We start from the raw sequence: 17,851 nt of genomic DNA, 5'->3' as shown, positions 1-17,851 counted from the left end.
TCTTTTATTTTTTTTCTAATTTTAATTTTGGTTGGTGAGATGATTTGATTAATACACAGCAAACCATAATCTGAAACACTTTTTACCAATTTATGGTTTGTTCAGTTGACCTTTTAAATTTGTTGCTGAATGAATGCCTTATGTCCCAAAACAAGACAGCAGAACACAAATGTAATAGTAACTTCGCTTTTCACCTATGAAAAGATCAATTAACAGTTATAGTACAATAACATACAAAACTTTGAGGAACAGGGATTTCCCAATCCAAAACATCGATGCTGCCTGATACAGCAGCTACGCAGGTATTGGAAAACATCGATGCTGCCAGGTACTGAAAGATTGTAGGTCCGGTCACACCAATCTGTCATTCAGAACCAATCCGTTTCTAAATCTTCAAGTTCCTCGAGCGGCAGCAAATTCCTAGTATGGTAAGAATTGAAATGAAGCGATTAGATGCAATGTTAGTAAAGCACAAATATGCATGCACAACCCCGATATAAATAATCCAACATCCGAGTAGTAGTTAAATAATATGACTACAGTAGAATATGCAAATTACATATTGGAGAAAAGATGCGCGGTAACGGACCTCTAGGTCAAGAAATAAAGGCACAAGGAAGTATGCAAATAATTTATCAAAAGCTTCAAAAGGAAACATCTGAAACACCTGGCAGTTTCGGTATGATACGATTGTGACCAGAGTCGCATGCCTTGTGGCCAGTTAAAAGTAATTAAGCAGCAGGACCCCATAATTCAAGTTTCTTTTGCACTTCGCTGAGGCAAGACTGAAGATCCCTGAATTCTTCAGTATCGGTGAAGTTCACAGCCTGAAGTAATGACAAAACGCATAAATAGCCAAGACAACAGATGATCTTTAATTCCCATCATCCATTATTTTATGCAAATATGTCTACGCATTATTTTCTAACAATGGATCTCATCCAGTAAGAATATGTTTATACTACTCTCATAAAATTTTCCCAACTTTGGACAATTTACAAAAATGTTTCTCAAACTCAAATATAAAAACTAATTTCCAATGAGAGAGTGGATTTTTACTTTCTGTTTTTATGTAGGTTTTGAAGAACCGCTTATTATTGTTCTCTCATTTTTCTACTTTTTTTTTTAATTTCAAAAATTATATCTGCAGAAATCATCTATAACGCGTTTCCTTTATTTTTCTTACAGAAATTAATATAAAGTAGAGATGAAAAGTCTCTCCAGAGTAAATGCGTTGTAAGGCTGTCTTTCTTCACTTGTTTACATGAAAGAGTATAGCGGCTTGCCTGCTTAACGGTATTCTTTAAGTGCATCTCCGCCGAAAAGAGTTCCTTGCGACTTCCTGTTGAGGATGATATTTCCATGTAAACCTTGCATAGCTCTAAAGAAACACGAGCGAACCTTTTAAATCGTTCTCCATCTCTCCACACATCAGAACCCTGAGAGAGAAATAGAAAGAGATCATTTCCTGAAATCAACTACAACAGTGGCAAGAAAGATACATGGATAAACAAAGACAGGACATCAATTAGAAAAGTAACTAGGGACTACACATCTTAAAGCACGGGGAAATTTGCATATTGTCGTTTGGAGACAACCATATAAAGCACATACCTGATATGATCTAACTTGCTTCAGAAGGGCTTCAGCACACATGGAAAGATCTCCTTTCATCTTGTGCCATCTTGCATACAAGCCCCATATATCCGCTTGGCTCCCACTTCGAATTATCTGACAAAAAATTGCAGGAACCTTATGAAGATACAGATCGCGTTAAGCAGCAAATTGTTGTTACAAGCTTGAACTGGCAGGAGTTTGGTGTCCATGGTTTCGAAACCTTTGATGTAACATATCTTCTTACGATAAAGAACAAGAATACAAAGAAATGGGAGGACGAATGAACCGTAAGTGCTAAAAAGTTCAGTATACCTGCTGCAAAATTTTTCCTAGAGTTTCCACCAACTGCTCAGTTTCTCGTGATTTTCCACCCAGGGGTTGAGCACATGATTCACCCATAGAATCTGAATGAAAATCAGCATCTTCCTTTTGGTCTCCTGAATCAGCAGCCCTCTTCTCCAGCTCTTCTGTGATTTTCTGTAGTAAGTCGATATCAACTTTTTTACAGCTTGTGATATCCAAAACCATCTTGACAGCTTCCATAGCCTAAAAGAACCCAACAAGATAATATAAATAAATTAATGTGAACAGAAAAGTTACATATTAGTACTTGCAACAGGTTTTTAGACACAACTGGACATCGAACAGGCTGAATCGACGTTCATTTATTGGGTGCTTTTCGGTTGGAAGGACTAGCTGGTTTAGGCTGGTCCATGACTTGACCATCAGTTCATTACACTTGTGCATTTGAGCCTGCATTTGCAAGAACTAGACCAGAAAACATGGCGGGTTTTCCAGTGGAATTGGCCAGTTGTTCTGTTCTCAGCATCTTGCAAAGCAATTGAAAGCTACATTTCAATCATCAGTACCTGACTGATATTGCCAACGTCGAAGGCAACTTGGCTGAAGTTTTCCCACAATTGCCAGCTGTTTCGTCTGTCACCAAAATCAAAGTTGGTCCAATATATCTTTAGACATCTGTTTTGACTTCATAAAAACAGATAACACAAGTTTGTTTAGGAGAAAGGAAAAGATGGAAAGAACTGAACTTAAACTTCAAGGCCTCCTTGAATGCAATAAATGACTCTTTGCTTTTCTTTTTGATCATGTGCCTGCAGAGTCATAAAAAAGTACACATTTATCAAATAGAGAAATTAGCTGCTCTGACAGAGTTCCCGAGATGATTACCGGCATAAAAAGCATAATACCAAATATCTCTAAGGCAAAAACTTCAGATTATATACTCTGATGGTCAAAGAAAAAAGTTACTGAAATAATAAAGAAAAGCTCGCAGGGTGGGAAACGCTAACAAGCAAGCAATATTGTTCCAAGCTTCCCCATTCTCAGGATCAAGTTGAACTGCTCGAGTAAATCCATCCACAGCCTTTTCAATATTCCTCGCCTACATCAAATTAATAGATAAACTCCTATGAACATCAAGCCAAGATAAAACAACAATTGCAAACTTCTACGCAACATAAAAATCTAGTTATTACCAAAACCAGAAAAAATAATCACCTTCAGAGCAGCGGCCCCAAGTGCGAACCACCCATCTGGGTACAAAGAATTCAAGGCCATGGCTGATTCCCTAAAACATTACAAGATAGAGCACTCATGACTAAATGAAACATGAGAGATAGGGCATCAAACACTCGTGAACTTGCAAAACATATCAATCATTAAGAATACCATAGGATCATAGATTCCTCATACTCCCCTCTGTTATATGCACTCCGGGCAAGAGACCTCTGCGGGGGGGAAAAATCAACAAAGGATTCAGTTATTATCCATGGTTATCTCATGGTAGATGTACACCGACGAGTTTGGTAATTCACTTCAGAAATATAATGCACATAATATCGCAACATATTATCAATGGATGGCTGAGTAGCTATTTACATTACATCAAGCTATGAGTAAAATCCAAGAAAAAAGTCAAATTTCACTTGAGCAAAATGTTAGTATTGAGAATTTACTGGACAACAGCTACAACAATCGCAAATTTTCTTTCCTTAGTTATTTGTATCCTTTGCGGGTTCAAAATTGTCCTGGTCAGAGGCACTTATGCTACTTGAATGCTAGCAATGTATGGTTTCTACAATTTATTCAACCAGAAACAATACTCAAGAGTAAGGGGTATATACATATGTATATTATATAATCATGACCACCTCTACTCCATTCAGTGCATCTCTGTATTATACGATATCAGTCAATAGTCATACATATTAACCTTTATCTTTTCAAAAGTAAAATCAAGATAATAGGTTGAAGATTAAATTGACAGAATAACCATAGTCTATTACCATAGCTCGAGCAGATTTGTTGTTAGAGACTTCCAAAGCCTTCTTGTAGCAAGCATCATCATTTGTAACATCCCCCAGTGAACACCTAAATCCCACAAATCAGCACCAAAGACTCAAACTGTGGGTATGCATAGAATTTGATAAACAAAAGGACAATGGCCTAAAATGGAAATGTCAAAGGTGTTAAGAGCAAATCAGAGAAATTAGCAGACATACCATAACCTGGGGTCATTGGGTGTGACAGAGAGTCGTGTTTTAATGAGATCAACAGCTGCTGCTTTCTTCTCCAATAACCTGCAAATTCAATCAGTCGACCATATAATAGATATATGTGACAATAGCCAACAAGTGATCCGTGCAAAACGGCAAAATGGCCAACAATCTCAAACATACCGATAGCAGAAAATGAGGCTGTCCCATAACTCTAGCTCCTCAAAAATTTTGACTGCCTCCCCTATCAAACCACAGCGTACTAGTAGTTCACCATATTCCCTGAATTCAAGTTACAGAAGGCATCTTATCAAGAAATAATGTTCACAAGAAAAGTTTCTATGATCAGGTTGAAAGGGTCGTATGAAATGTTATAGTCAATACCAAACGGTACTATCATGTAAAGCAAAAAAAGAAAAAAAAAAAAAGAGTAAAATAAAATAAAATCCAAAACAATCAAATAGTTATATTGCTATCTATAATTCAGAAATCTTGAAGTCTTACTTCCTTAGGGCAGGAACACTAGGGAGATATACCCCAAAGCTATAGAACATTCTTTGAGCCACATCTGGAGAAGGCTCGTAGATGGTCTTAACCTGAAATAGTAAGACACAGTTGCACTGAGGTCCAAATAAATATGCTAGACCTAAGAAGGAATTGTAACTAACAATAACAAATGACCTGAAGATTAGAAATGATTATGTGTATATATATATATATATATATATCAACTAAAATTAGCAGAACATTTTAAAGTATGCATGATGAGCAAAAGCAAGACATGGTTGACTTCAACGTGGAGACAATTCAACTGAAGAAGAAGAGCACAAATAGGATGATCAGAAAGTGCAAAAATCACACATATCATGAATATAATGTAATTGAGGAAAGTTTTTTAAAAAAAAAAGAGCAATGAAAGCTACAAGAGTACCATTTTACAGGCAAGGGGAAAAAGAAAATGAAAAATCAGCTTTGACAATTTTCAAAGGCCATCATTAGCTGAGAGGTCTACCCACTCTAGCAAATAAGCTTAAATCAAAAGAAATCTACAGTAAGGAATAGTCCCTCTAATCCTTTCTAGGTTTGAGCCATTCATGAGCCTGCAATCGAGTTTGAATTCCAACGAAGAAAAAAATTCTAATAACAGATGTTCATACCAGATTATCCATCATCAATAAAGCACGCTCCTTTGTGCGGTTACGAGTTGACTCCCACCGGATACGCAATATGTCACAGAAGGACTGGATCTGAAATAGTGGTAAATGGTTATGGTTTAAAGAACCACATGACTATACTCGTATCATTCTGGATAAATTAACACAAATCTGGTGGCACTCCCTTCAAATAAGATGAATTAAATTCCTAATGAGAGACATGCCAAAATAACATTATTTAAGTAGATTTGAAATGAATCACTTTTGTTTTAAAACCACTGGACCACAACCAGTACTAATCCCATCAAAGGCAGTCATACAAGTATTATAATGGAAAAAATATCATCACCTCCATCTTCACATGAAAGATCAATTTAAACTAATTACAGTGTGATGTGTGACAGAAAGTAGGATTCATGAAAAGATGCAAGCAGAACCACAAGAAAATATGCCATTGGGTAACTTTATACTTACAGCAAAGTACACAGATTGCTGAGAATCAATTGCCTCGATGTATGGAGCCATATCCCACCCTGCAAAAAGGCATAAGAGTGAATTTAGAAAGAGAATGACCCAGTAGATTCATATGTATGAAGTCTTCATGTTCCTGCTGCAGTATCCCAAAGAGAAGAATCACATAGACCCTTTGGAGGCAGAGAATCAAGCTTTCAAGAATTAATTTCTGCCAACTAGAGGCTTGTTAAGAAAGAGATGCATCATTTAGTAGCTACAAGGAGGTAGCATTATTCATCAAAGAGAAATTAAAACTGAATCTCATATAACAGACTTACTCTGCAGGTCATCTTGTCGAGAGCTCTTCTCAATTAGAAGGCATTTTGCCAGGACAACAGCCTGTTGAATTGATTCTAAAGACCTAGGCCTGGTCCGACCATCGTTAACGTCATGCGGTATGCTTTTAGCATTTTCATTCTTATCCAACAATTTTGGAGTCATCAATATGTCTGATGCCTCATGAAGCGGTTGAATATTGTTTTCAGCAATGCTTGAACCATTACTTGTGATCTTAGGGTTCATCGAGATCGATTCATCAATATTATCTGATAAGCTTCCATTTGTATTGAGTACCCTCTGTGCCTTGGCTTCCACCTAAAACAGGGCCCGTAATCTCATCATCAATGTAACTTTCATAAGAGACTTGATAACAACAGTCACAAAGAGCAAACTTAAAATTATTCACCTGATTTGCAGTTCGGAAGCCTAGAACCCCTGTAACAGAGAGCTGAAGTCCAGCAGCCATTTCAGCTGAATCGAACTTTTTCCTTTTATCAAAAAAGAGATCTCATTAAACAAATCAAATACAGAAGTCATCACAAGAATTAACTCTACAAATACTATAATGCTGAAATCACTGATAATCTCCACTAAAAGACCTTAAGAAAAATAGCTTTGCTGCTGTGGAATTTATACACGAATAATATTAGTTGCAACACGAGAAAGTACATAACAGAAACAGAACAAACATCCATACTACTTTGATCATAAAGAATGACAATATATAGCAGCACATAACTCACCTACAAGAGTCAGTTCTTCCATAAGTATATTCTCCTATACCTGCTTCTAGATGGACCATTGATACAATTGCTGAGATCTCTTCCTTAAACAGCTTGGAACCCCAATAACTCGATACTCTCTCTAGAGTGCCAAAATTATACAAGCTTTCACCCATAAATACTTGCAATAAATCAAATAAAAAAGAAGAGCGCTCATCCATTATCCTCTGCTGTAGGAGTATGACTCTAGCCAACCACCACGATATGCTTTGAAGTGAATCTGATGAAGAGATGTGTCCTTGAGATAACAAGTCTCTTATCTTCATAAGCAATATCTTAGCATAAACTATATACTGGCAAAAAGAAAGCAACTTTGAGTCAGCAGAATTGTTTAGAACTAGAAACTACTAGACTTTGTTGTATCAATTAGTGACGAACATTTAAGAATACCATTTGTATATTGACCTGAAACTGGTTTTTTGAATCCCAAGTACGAAGAAATACGAATAAAAAGCAAAAAACCAAAAGTAATTACACGTACAGTATGTGAAGTGTAACTGGAAGGCCCTTACCGTATGCAAAAGTAAATTGTCTAGGACAACATTTAATTTAATTAGGAAAAAACTATCTTACAAAATTAACCTAAAACAACTATGACATTATAATAGTTATCTGAAGAACTCAAAGACCAGTCACATAATGAATAAATAAGAACCAAAAAAAAAAAACAGAATAAGAGAGAGAAAATCATTATACAAACATGTTTCGCAAAACCATGATTCAAAATTGCAACGATTCCTATACAAAATATTGCTTAATTTGCCTCTGAATGAAGTCTTCAAAATAATTAAAAAATAATAAACTCACACTAGGGAAATGATCCACAAGTTGTAAAAAAATCAAATGCTTGTAAGGAATTGATATCTAGAAAATAACAGAATCCATCTGATATCATGACACATTTAGTGCGAAGTAATGGAAATTATTTGCAACAAAATACCATATAAACTGGGCATTTTGTAGGACATTCCATTTTATCCTATTCCTATCCAATCGTATGAAGCATGATCCAAGTAAAGTGCGACAGTTATCTAAGACCAGCTGAGGTACATGAACCTACCAAATCAACGCTACGAATAAAATCATCATCTCAATTCTAAAACTCTACTTAAGGCTTAGAAAGCTGTTCAGAAGAGGATTCTGATCCAGCTGCCGATATTCTACTAAAGTAGTTGAAAGCTTTCAGTTTTGAAATTCTGCAATTTCAGACTAGATTGTATAGTGAAGGTATTATTCTCAAATTTCTTTCAGGCCAAATCTTTCTTAATTGATCAGTGGTTTTTTCAACACAAGATACTTCTTTTACATCCTCACAGAAATTGGTCACAACTCCTTGGTGCCACCAAGATTAAAAACTTTTTCATTATTGATCAAAAAAGAAAATGGTGAGACTCATTATCAAGTCCTACACTAATTAATAAAAATATTAAACAATCATGAAAGCTACACAACTGTAATACCTACATGTCCAATGAGAAAATACTCTACCAATGAGGATAAAATTAAAAACTTTAATACCTGGAGATGACAGAACTTTCCAAGCAAATCAGATCCCGCAGACATGAGCTGATTGCATGCCCAGTTGTCCCATTCCCTGTATTCATTGTTCTTGTTTCCAGCTTCTGACGGCAGAGGACACCTAGGCAGCTCCTTCAAAGGTCTGAACGATAAAAATGCAGCCTCAGAAAAGTAAAATCATTTTCGTTGAACGATGCCGATGAATCCCTGCTGCTACAATTCAAAGAGCCAGGAAGTAAATACTAAAACTGACCCGGTCATGTTACACTGACTGAACTCAAAAAGTGCTGCTATTGCCACAGACATTACAAGAATTGCCCTGTGAACCCTGTCCACTTCATCTGCAGAATCATGCACCAAAAACCGCTCAACTCGTTCTTGCAACTCAGAGTAGACATTGTCCGCAGAATCTACGGAGTCGGCCCAGCCAGTGGCGGAGAGCCCAAAGGCTTGACGGACCCCATCAGAGGTAAGAGCCCCTTGGTAGTTCCCAGCCTCGATGGAATTCAGGAGTTGATCAATCAGGACATGGATATGCTGATTTTGACACGAAAGCGGGGAATCATCCTGAGCATCGGAAGGCTGCGGAGGAAACGTGCAACGAAGAAGACGAAGCTCGTATCCTCGGAGGAACTCTAGTTCATCTCGTAAAGATTCCGAAACCGACATAGGGATTAGTCTGCAGTTACTAAGGATCAACAGAATGCAGCAAATACAATTATAACAGGGGAAAAAAAAAATTGGAGCTTGAAACAGGACAGAAGCAGAAAGCCAAAACCCCTTAAGAACTCTTAAAACTCGATAAGAACACGAAGAACATTTAACCTCGGCAAGAACCAACAATGACCCAATTCCTTAAGCATTCCAAAAGACTCATTAATTCAAGAAAAATCCAAACTTTGATGGAAAAAGTTCAGCAAGAACCTGTCTGAAATTGGAGGACAGCTCGGGAAGTTGATTCCCCAAAAGACTTGACCTTGAGCTCCTCCCGGTAGCTGATACTGTTCAATGGAGTCGAAGAGGGATGGAAGAGGGAGAATAAACACGACTGTGAGGATGGCTATGGAGAGAGACCGTGGAGCAGAGAGAAAGCTTCTGGCGGTGGCGGGCGGTGAAGCAGGAGCGGCAGAGCTAGAGAGTACCCGGGAAAGAGGAAAGTCGATTCAATCTGCCCCTCAAAGTTTGATGCTTGTCCCTTTTCAGTCCCTATCGTCTACATTGTTTCCACGTTAAGACCATTTACTTTTGAAATTTCAATTTCTCCCCCACACTTTTTGAATCTGTCCCACCCATACCTCCACCTGAAAATTACTAGGGCGTGGGCGGTATCAATCTATCTATTATAATATATAAAAGCCGACAATCACTTATGAAAACTCATTTTTTGAAGACTCTCAGATTGCGGTTAATTGTCTTCTAAGTTGTTCGGAAAAATTAATTCTTCAAATGAGAATTGTGTATTTGGTTAAATGTATTTGATCATAATTTTTTTTAATTGGACTAAAATCAATGAATTAGATATTATTGGTCCAAGTCATTTGTACACAAATTAAAAAGTTTTATTGAAAAAAAATATTACTCAAGAACTTGAAAAGGCATCTCGAGGTATAAAATGTTCTTCGTACACTTTAATTGTCTTCATACTAGAATTCCTATAAATAAAACTATTTTTCACAAATTAAGCATATAAAGTTAATTTTGTCGACCACATGTGTTTCTTCTAAAATCTCTCCATTCTTTCCGGCCAATTCACCAGACCCTCTCTCTACATATGAATATATATTTTTGTGTGTGTATATATATATCATAATGTTTATGCATTTTTTTAATTATTGATATTATGATAACTTTGGAGAATATAAAGTCAAATCATATTTACGCCAAATTCCCGTATGCGTTAACATCTAGTTATGGGTTAGCGACAAAGACCTCCTCGTCACCTAATTGAGAGGCCATACTTAATAATTCATCATTATCATTAGAAGAGAGCGTAGCGCATTAGCGCATACCTTTATTCTTGGTTGGTCACCAAAAAGTTCCGAGTTTGTTACTCAGTTGGACTCCCTTGTAATAAAAAAAAATCTTTATTCTCTAATCAACAGTCAAAATGCAAAACTTACGCATTCTGTGAAGATTCGACTAGATGGACATGATTTGGATAAGCGATTGGCTACCACCATCATGTGTAAAGCCTCGTTCGCTTAGGACTTGTTTGGTTTCATAGTAAAATTTTAAAATCTTACTGTAACTTAATTTTACCCACAACAAAACAAAATAACCAAAGTCAAAGAGTGGACACTATTTATACCACTATTTTTTCACAACAAAACAAAATAACTCATACAAAGTCAAATGGTGAATCCCATTTATACCACTCTTTTTCAAAATCAAATTCTGATTTTAAAATTCTATTTTAAAACCAAACGCATCATTAAAGTTTGGCCTCTACGATTTATACCAAATTTGGTCTAAAGCATAAGGACCTTTATGAATGTTTGGAGCAGTTTTTGAGAACCAAGGTCAGTCTTACGATAAGATAAATAAAGACATGAAAATAGGGTCATCTGCCTTGGCGATCTAGCCCGGACAAAGTCCGGTCCAGCATCTAGAGGAATGTTAGTGGTGGCGGCAGCATCCAAAACACCTAATTTTGCGAACGAAGAAAATACTAGGACCAATCTGCCAGTTACTACGTCAGATTCAGAATGACTTCAGGTCCGCATTAAAAGTAAAGAAAAGAGGTGAACTAATTCAATCACATTTCTTTCTCTGAAAATGCCAACAAATTTCTACAGAGTTGTTGGAAAAGAAGAAGGATATCGTATCGGTAGCTACATCGAATTTCTGTACTTCAAGGCATCAATAGCATTCAAATTGAAAGTCTTGCAGATCGTTGATATTGTTGATTTACTAAGACCATCGTCTCCATCGTCATGCTGAATTAGTCCCTCGAGTTGCTCTGATGGCTGCAGTACCTATAACATAATTTATCGAAGTGAATTTTCAGATAAGGTAGATCTTCCGAAGACTATAGCTAATGTACCACGAAGAAAAGATGGATAGGTTGCAAAAGAATCAAAGCTTACCCATGTAGATGAAACAAAGCGATCGGGGATTGCATCCTTAAGCTTATCATGCTCGTGTTCCCCTTCATTTACATTCGCAGCAGAAGAATCTGACACAAGTTCAAGGAGCTTCTCGCTTCCCTGAACATCAATCACATCACAAGAATTGGAATGCATAGATGTTATACAGCTATATGATCAACAAAAGGAGTTTTTTTTCATTTTTATGATATGATATATGCTGGTAAAATCGATTACTGCATGACATGCGATGCCCGGCTCCTCCTAGGCAAGTGAAAAACATTGCAAAGCATAAGCACCTGTAGAGCACGCCAGTGAGAATAAGTACGGAATAGAATCCAAAAGAATGGGATGTTAGGCAGAGGTAAAACCTGAAAAACAAATAAAGCAAAATAAAAAAATGAGTGTTACGCTTTTCACTATCAGAATCAAGTCATGTGACACAAAATGAAGATATAAGATAGGAGTTGAATCGTAAATCAAATACATACGTACAGTAAATGCAGTTGTCAGCGGAAGCAAAGAAACCGAACCGTAGAAGTATTTCCTGTGGATAATAGTTCCCCTGACCAACAAAATCAGTATGAATGAATATAAGCATTTTCAAAAAGAAAAAATCAGTATAAATGAATACAAGGTCCAATAGTGATGATATGATCTCTTCATCGTGCCATGCTTTCATCATAATTTACGCATTTATCATCAAATTAGCTAATTCCAGTTTAATGTGAACGTTAAAGTCTGCAAATATGGCCACTCTCCCCATCTATCAAGACCTAAGAGTAAACATAAAAGTCCAACTTCAAGACCATACAGAGCTCAGTACAAACACAAAATCATTTCGGTTTGATAATTTTGAAGCTATACCAAATTCCAGAGGGTTAAAATGAAAGAAGAAAAAAGAGAGAAGAGATGCTACCTCTTGGCCACATGTCGCAACCTTCGGCGTACAAGCCTTGCATTTAAGCTGCAGAGACAGCAAAACGGTTAGAGTACCCGGAGAGAACAAGACATATCTAAATTAACTGACCAACATTCTTCCAAGACTGAACAAAATGAACAATTCCCCCGCTCGCCGAGTGAGCTGCGTTGAGGTCAGGCAATTGACTCCACTTCCTCAAACATATCAATGTAGAGAAGGACTCGACCTTGGTGGGTAGGTGATCTCAACACTTGAAACCTCCTTAGTTATGGATTTTAAGAACATTTCCGATGGTTTGACCCGCGCCAAAAGCCGCAACCCCAACCTAAAATTCAAGACCATTTACGCATACAACCCGTATCAAATAAAGAGCAAGCAGCAAAAGAATCTCTTAATATCGGATACCCGTGAATCTTGTTCTTGAAAGTCCCCTCAGGTGCCTTCTCCAAACCCATCCAAGCTCTATTCATCTACACGGACCAGAAAAGAAAATGCAAGAATGGCATGTTCCGAATCATGAGACTTTTCATTCAAGATAGTCTCATCTCCATCCATCAACACATAGATAAGGTTTATTCCGCGAGCGAAGGAATGGTAAATCAGTGGGAACCTTATTGGAGACGAAGTCGATGAGGAGCTCGGCATTGGATTGCTTGGGATCGGAGTTGTTGGAAATCTTAGTACAGAGCTCCCTCAGGCCAGACGGAGTGTGAGCAGAGGCGGAGTCGGCGGCAGCTGAGGAGGACGTGTCGACAGACCTGCTGAAGCACCAGTTCCTCCCTTTGACCGGGAACACCACCAATCTCGCTCTCATGATTCTTGATTCCCAGAAGAGAGGAGAGAGTGTGAGAGAAAGGACAAGTTGGAAGAATCGAATGTGAATCTCCTGCTGTGAGACGAGAGATTCCGAGCAGAATCCGTTGGGATCGAATCGATTCTCAGTGATCAAGGGAAGCTTCAGAGAGAGAGAGAGAGCTCCCGTGCTGTGGCAATGGAGGAAGCTGCAACGAAACACGAGAGAGAGGGAGAGAGCGCTCGGGGGAAGCGGCGCGAGTTTTAAAGCCCCGAATGCCTTCAGTTGCCCTATGAAAGGAGTTGTCAAATTATTTTCTGCACCCCAAACTTTCCGATGTGAACCAATTGCACCCTTTGCTTGAATCCCATGACAACCTCTGCTTCGCATATTGGCGTGATGATTTTAGTCAGGTTGAATCTCGAACACAACCTCGTTGGCCATTTATACGGTTCTCATGATAAATGGCTCGAAATCGCATGCTAATATGGAGATTATAGGATGGTTCATTGAGATTTTGGATTACATGTAGCATAGGTGCAATGTGTTACGAAGATCACTAGTAGTTCGTGAGTGTAAATAGGTGAAACTGGTAATAATAAGAAGGAATACTGTTTATTTTTTATATCTGTTTCTAGGTAAAACTTCATGAGAACCCGAAAGCCGCATCGAAGAGTTCGAGTAGAACCAGTCTCCCGGCTGGAAACAGGAAAAGAATGAAATGGATAAAAAAAATTATGCACAGAATATGAATGACACTATCATACACCAGAGTACCAAGTTTTTAGCTCATCTATCTGCAGGCAATGAGATTTTGGTCAGGAACAGCGGCGCGACTAACTGTGATAGCAGATCTTAAAATTCTGCTGAGCTGATTCCGAATTTTTCACTCGTTGTCTGCTATGAAGCTCGGTTCTTCTCCTTGGCAGAGGTATCCGTCGCAGACAGAGGCTGATCCCCAGTCTTTCCGTAGCCGAAGTATATCCTCAGTGAACGTCGAACCTGATGCTCCAATGAAGACGGTAGACATGGCACAGATCGTCTTGTCTAGCATAGCTTCCACCTTCAAACATTAAAGGCAACCAGCACACTTCATGAGATTGATTGTATGGAGGATTATTGACGTTCATACATAAAACACAAAACAAGGTTCAAAGAAAATGTGTAATAGAGAGCGGAGAAGAAAATTTCGGTAGATCGCAGAATCCCTCCAGTAAAGCACTACAAGGACCTGAGAGATGCTGATTTAAGAATCATTCCAAGGTTGCAATCCAAATCATACCCAGGATATCCCAGACCTCGAGCGCGAAATTTTAGAAGCATATCTAGTATCTACTCTTATCCTTTACGAAGATCATCAGCCCGTATTAACATGAACGAGGCAACAGATCCGTATTTCTCTGGGTTTCTTGGATTTAAAACTGATATATTACTATGCTTCACTCTTCCTCATGCATAAATAGCTGGACATATTGGCTCTTAGTATGAGATGCGTGGGTTAGAAACTAGTCCAACGCTCCACTACATACTATCCATAAAGAAGAAGGGAAAACTAAGAAAAGAAACCATTTGTTCTCACCTGGGAGTCTCCATCAAGGCCATGCCTATACAACAAAGCGTCCCATTTCTCAGCCGAATTACGAGCAGGTCGCTTCACCAGGGGCACAACCCTACCATTCGCCACAATCAGTGACTGAAGCAGACCAGTTTCACTTTCTGCTGCATCCGTGGAAAGGTATATGACCGGTGTATTAGCCTTCTCAACCAGCCGGCTAATGCAGTCAGCAGCTTGAGGAATTGGGTAGAAACAACTTGGGCTTTTAACATTGCTGCATGAATAAGCAAAAATCGTTATATAAGTCTAAGCAGAACAGATCACAAGTAGCTACCACATAATACAAAATAAAATAATAATTGAAGCAGAATGCATCTTTATATAGGACGTCCGGGCATCAATTTGAGACAAGTTCTACTTCTCTGCTTCTCAGTTCTAAAATCCAATGATCATTGTAGCACAGTCAACACGCTGATTATAAGCCCAATTATTGGATGAGTGCTCCAAGAAATTGAAGACAAGTCCTGTTTTGTGAACCAGTGATACGACCAAAATCTTCTGCACATGCCATGGAACTCTGAGAAATTATTCCCTGCTATAACTAAAAGAAAATGCAGGTATCGTCCTTTGCAGTTGATCTAGAACGCATTGAATAAATATAACAACGCACCAGAACTTCAAAAACCCATGTCTCCGAAAATGGAGAGCAGCATAATCCTTCCCCAAGAACGTCTGAATGAACCGCTGCGCAGTGAGCATTATAAGCCGACTGGGTTCGATTAAAGTCTTGCACTTGTGAGCAAGTGGGCCACCGGGCTGCATCACCAGCTCTTGCTCCACATCAGCAAAGAAAACATCTCCGATAGCGATAACATCATCATTAGACGAGAACTTCGCCTGAACATCCTGAATCGTCCTCTTATTGGGCTTCTTCACATCCTCAACCCAAGGAGACTCGAGCTTCCCCATCGAGATCCCCAACCCCTTCAACTTCTTAACATGGTCAACGTCCACATAACAATGCTGCGGCAACGAGAAATAACAGATGAACCGATCGATGTGTAAGTGGTTCTTCTTAATGTCTGAGAAATCCTCGAATGTCATAACAACCTTCCTTCCCAAGCATTGGTTTATATGATCAATGTCCAACACCCTGTTGTACTGGTAATCTACTTTTGAGCTAGGAATGACCAGAACCCTGTTAAGCAGGGCCGCGAAGAACATGTGCTTCTCAAGGCAGATCAGGTGGTTCGACATTTGACCTGACAGACAAATCGCGAACAAGAACTTATCCGATTTCGGCTTCCACTCAATGGTCTTTCTCTCCGAAAACCTCTGATCCACCTTCTTACATCTATCCAAACCTAACCCACTGAAGCTCGGGTCGCCCGAGTCACTGCCACCTATCTCCAGCGACGAATTCCCCGATTGATGCGGCAATAACAGAACATCCTGAATTTCCTTATTCAAAGAAATCTGCCTGAGCACAGCAGACCTGTAATCCTCCAAGAACCGATCATTCTGTTTGGCTTCACTCGAATTCGCACCACTCAAGCTAGAATTTTGACTAGCCGAGGGACCTAACGTCCGATTCCACATTGCCAGAAGACCCAGCTGCTGCTGCTTCAACAAATACAGAGCCCGGAGCTCGGACTCCCTCATGCGATTGTCGAGAGACCCGAGCTTTAACGTCGGGAACTTCGAAGCGAAGATGCTGCGGATGTCGGTGAAGAGGTAAAGGACCACGATCAGGAGCGGGAGCACAATCGCCATGAGGTACCGTCGCTTGAGGGAGATATTGAACCGGCGAATGGGGACCCGGGAGGGGAAGTCTTCGACGTCGAATGCGGAATGGGATCTGCGGGGAGGGGTGGAGCTGGGTTTGGTGTCATTCTGGTGAATAAGAGTTTGGCGGTCGTCCTCCTCGTCGGAGGACAAGGGGTCTCGGTCCATGTCCGTCCGACTCCGGCGGATTGCGGGGAAACCCTAGAGACCCCGCAATGCAGTCCAGGAGAAATTTTCCTCAGTGATGATATTGAATTGAAGGAAGTGGAGAATTGGGTCTGCAATGGAAATGGGAGGAATTACAGGGAGAGGGTGAAAGGTCGGATCTTTTTATGAGGGTGGCGGGATGATCTCACAGACAGACAGACAGCTCCTTCTTCCTCCGTGAGAAGTGAGGAGTGACGAGGAAGAAGAAGAATCTGAGATCTATTGGAGAGAGACAGAGAGAAGAAGAAGAAGACTACGAAAAAAAACTTTTTTTTTTTGGTTTAATATCAATCGTGAAAAATGTAGACTTTTTTCTTTTATATAAATTATGAAAAATGTGGAATTATCAGGCGGCAAAATGAAGATTATACTAAATTTTTAAAATTTTTATTAATACAAGAATGTCCATGAATAGAATAGAGAAGCACATGCTAGAAAATAAAAGAAATACAAAAGGTTGTATAATAATTCCATTAATGAAAATCAAATTTATTTCCTCTAATTTTAAGCAAAGAGTATGTAATACACATTATTTTTTCTATTCATCGACTTATTTAACCATCGTGAAGCTATTTATAAAAAAAAATTACTGCAAGACATAAATAATAGATTGAAAACCCAAGAGTTAAACATTTTCTTCCATAGTACACATTAGGACTAAAACTCATAGGGAAGAAAATAGATTTATGGCTGATCGATATAGTTCATTTTAATAAAAGAGGACCCAAATCAGCTTTAAAAATTGGTAAAAAGTAAAAATGATGAATTTCGACCATACTTTTAGCGTGCAAGAACAACAACTTCATATTTTTCTTTCTAATTTTCCCATGCTATTTGTTTATATACTATGATTTCTTTTTGTTATTTTCTCATTAGAGGTCGAACGAATTAAACACTACTAACAAAAAAACTAATAATATGAATTTTTTGAAAATATATATGTTTTTTTTTCTTTTTGTGAAATTGAAAGTCAAACATATAATATTGTGAGTATGTCCTATGTTCTATAGAGAGTGATATATAGTTATTTTGAAAATGGAGAAACCGGGATTATTGATTTCAGGGACACTTGTTATAATTGTAATGTTGTTAAACGATGTGATTTTCAAGTTTATTTTTCTTTG

The 17,851-nt window shown here is 38.5% G+C and overlaps 3 protein-coding genes across 8 annotated transcripts; all 3 read right to left on the bottom strand.

Annotated features, from left to right (window-relative positions):
* Positions 1–162: 162 nt before the first annotated feature.
* Positions 163–9,541, bottom strand: LOC116198752 (tetratricopeptide repeat protein 27-like). Of its 2 annotated transcripts, none has more exons than XM_031528981.1 (22): positions 9,304–9,541; positions 8,633–9,067; positions 8,380–8,521; positions 6,823–7,154; positions 6,486–6,567; positions 6,079–6,394; positions 5,762–5,820; positions 5,291–5,380; positions 4,638–4,729; positions 4,317–4,415; positions 4,140–4,217; positions 3,924–4,008; positions 3,307–3,365; positions 3,136–3,205; positions 2,928–3,019; positions 2,667–2,729; positions 2,487–2,553; positions 1,930–2,163; positions 1,615–1,731; positions 1,287–1,439; positions 668–827; positions 163–420 (listed from the first exon to the last, which is right to left on the bottom strand). In XM_031528981.1, exons 2-21 carry the CDS (start codon positions 9,046–9,048, stop codon positions 732–734), a joined length of 2,742 nt encoding a protein of 913 aa, XP_031384841.1. In that variant the 5' UTR covers positions 9,049–9,067; positions 9,304–9,541; the 3' UTR covers positions 163–420; positions 668–731. The 2 variants fall into 2 exon arrangements, with proteins under 2 accessions (XP_031384841.1, XP_031384840.1); XM_031528980.1 differs by having other exon boundaries at positions 8,633–9,058; positions 9,304–9,511.
* Positions 9,542–11,073: 1,532 nt separating this feature from the next.
* Positions 11,074–13,447, bottom strand: LOC116199971 (uncharacterized protein C23H3.12c). 5 transcript variants are annotated; one of them, XR_004155637.1, is made up of 8 exons: positions 12,998–13,447; positions 12,793–12,857; positions 12,614–12,712; positions 12,385–12,432; positions 11,961–12,030; positions 11,703–11,836; positions 11,466–11,585; positions 11,074–11,345 (listed from the first exon to the last, which is right to left on the bottom strand). XR_004155637.1 is itself a non-coding variant. In XM_031530589.1 (8 exons), the coding sequence occupies exons 1-8, from the start codon at positions 13,199–13,201 to the stop codon at positions 11,211–11,213; spliced, it is 813 nt and encodes a 270-aa protein (XP_031386449.1). In that variant the 5' UTR covers positions 13,202–13,446; the 3' UTR covers positions 11,079–11,210. The 5 variants fall into 5 exon arrangements, 3 of the variants coding, with proteins under 3 accessions (XP_031386449.1, XP_031386448.1, XP_031386450.1); XM_031530589.1 differs by having other exon boundaries at positions 11,079–11,345; positions 11,765–11,836; positions 12,998–13,446; XM_031530588.1 differs by having other exon boundaries at positions 11,079–11,354; positions 11,765–11,836; positions 12,998–13,442.
* Positions 13,448–13,776: 329 nt separating this feature from the next.
* Positions 13,777–16,969, bottom strand: LOC116199970 (O-fucosyltransferase 36-like). Its single transcript, XM_031530587.1, has 3 exons — positions 15,406–16,969; positions 14,760–15,009; positions 13,777–14,243 (listed from the first exon to the last, which is right to left on the bottom strand). The coding sequence occupies exons 1-3, from the start codon at positions 16,686–16,688 to the stop codon at positions 14,067–14,069; spliced, it is 1,710 nt and encodes a 569-aa protein (XP_031386447.1). The 5' UTR covers positions 16,689–16,969; the 3' UTR covers positions 13,777–14,066.
* Between the last annotated feature and the right edge of the window lie 882 nt (positions 16,970–17,851).

The sequence above is a fragment of the Punica granatum genome, chromosome 3, assembly GCF_007655135.1.
Source record: "Punica granatum isolate Tunisia-2019 chromosome 3, ASM765513v2, whole genome shotgun sequence".
NCBI lineage: Eukaryota > Viridiplantae > Streptophyta > Magnoliopsida > Myrtales > Lythraceae > Punica > Punica granatum.
Note: the sequence above shows the minus strand (reverse complement) of the source record. Positions and strands in the feature narration are given on the sequence as shown.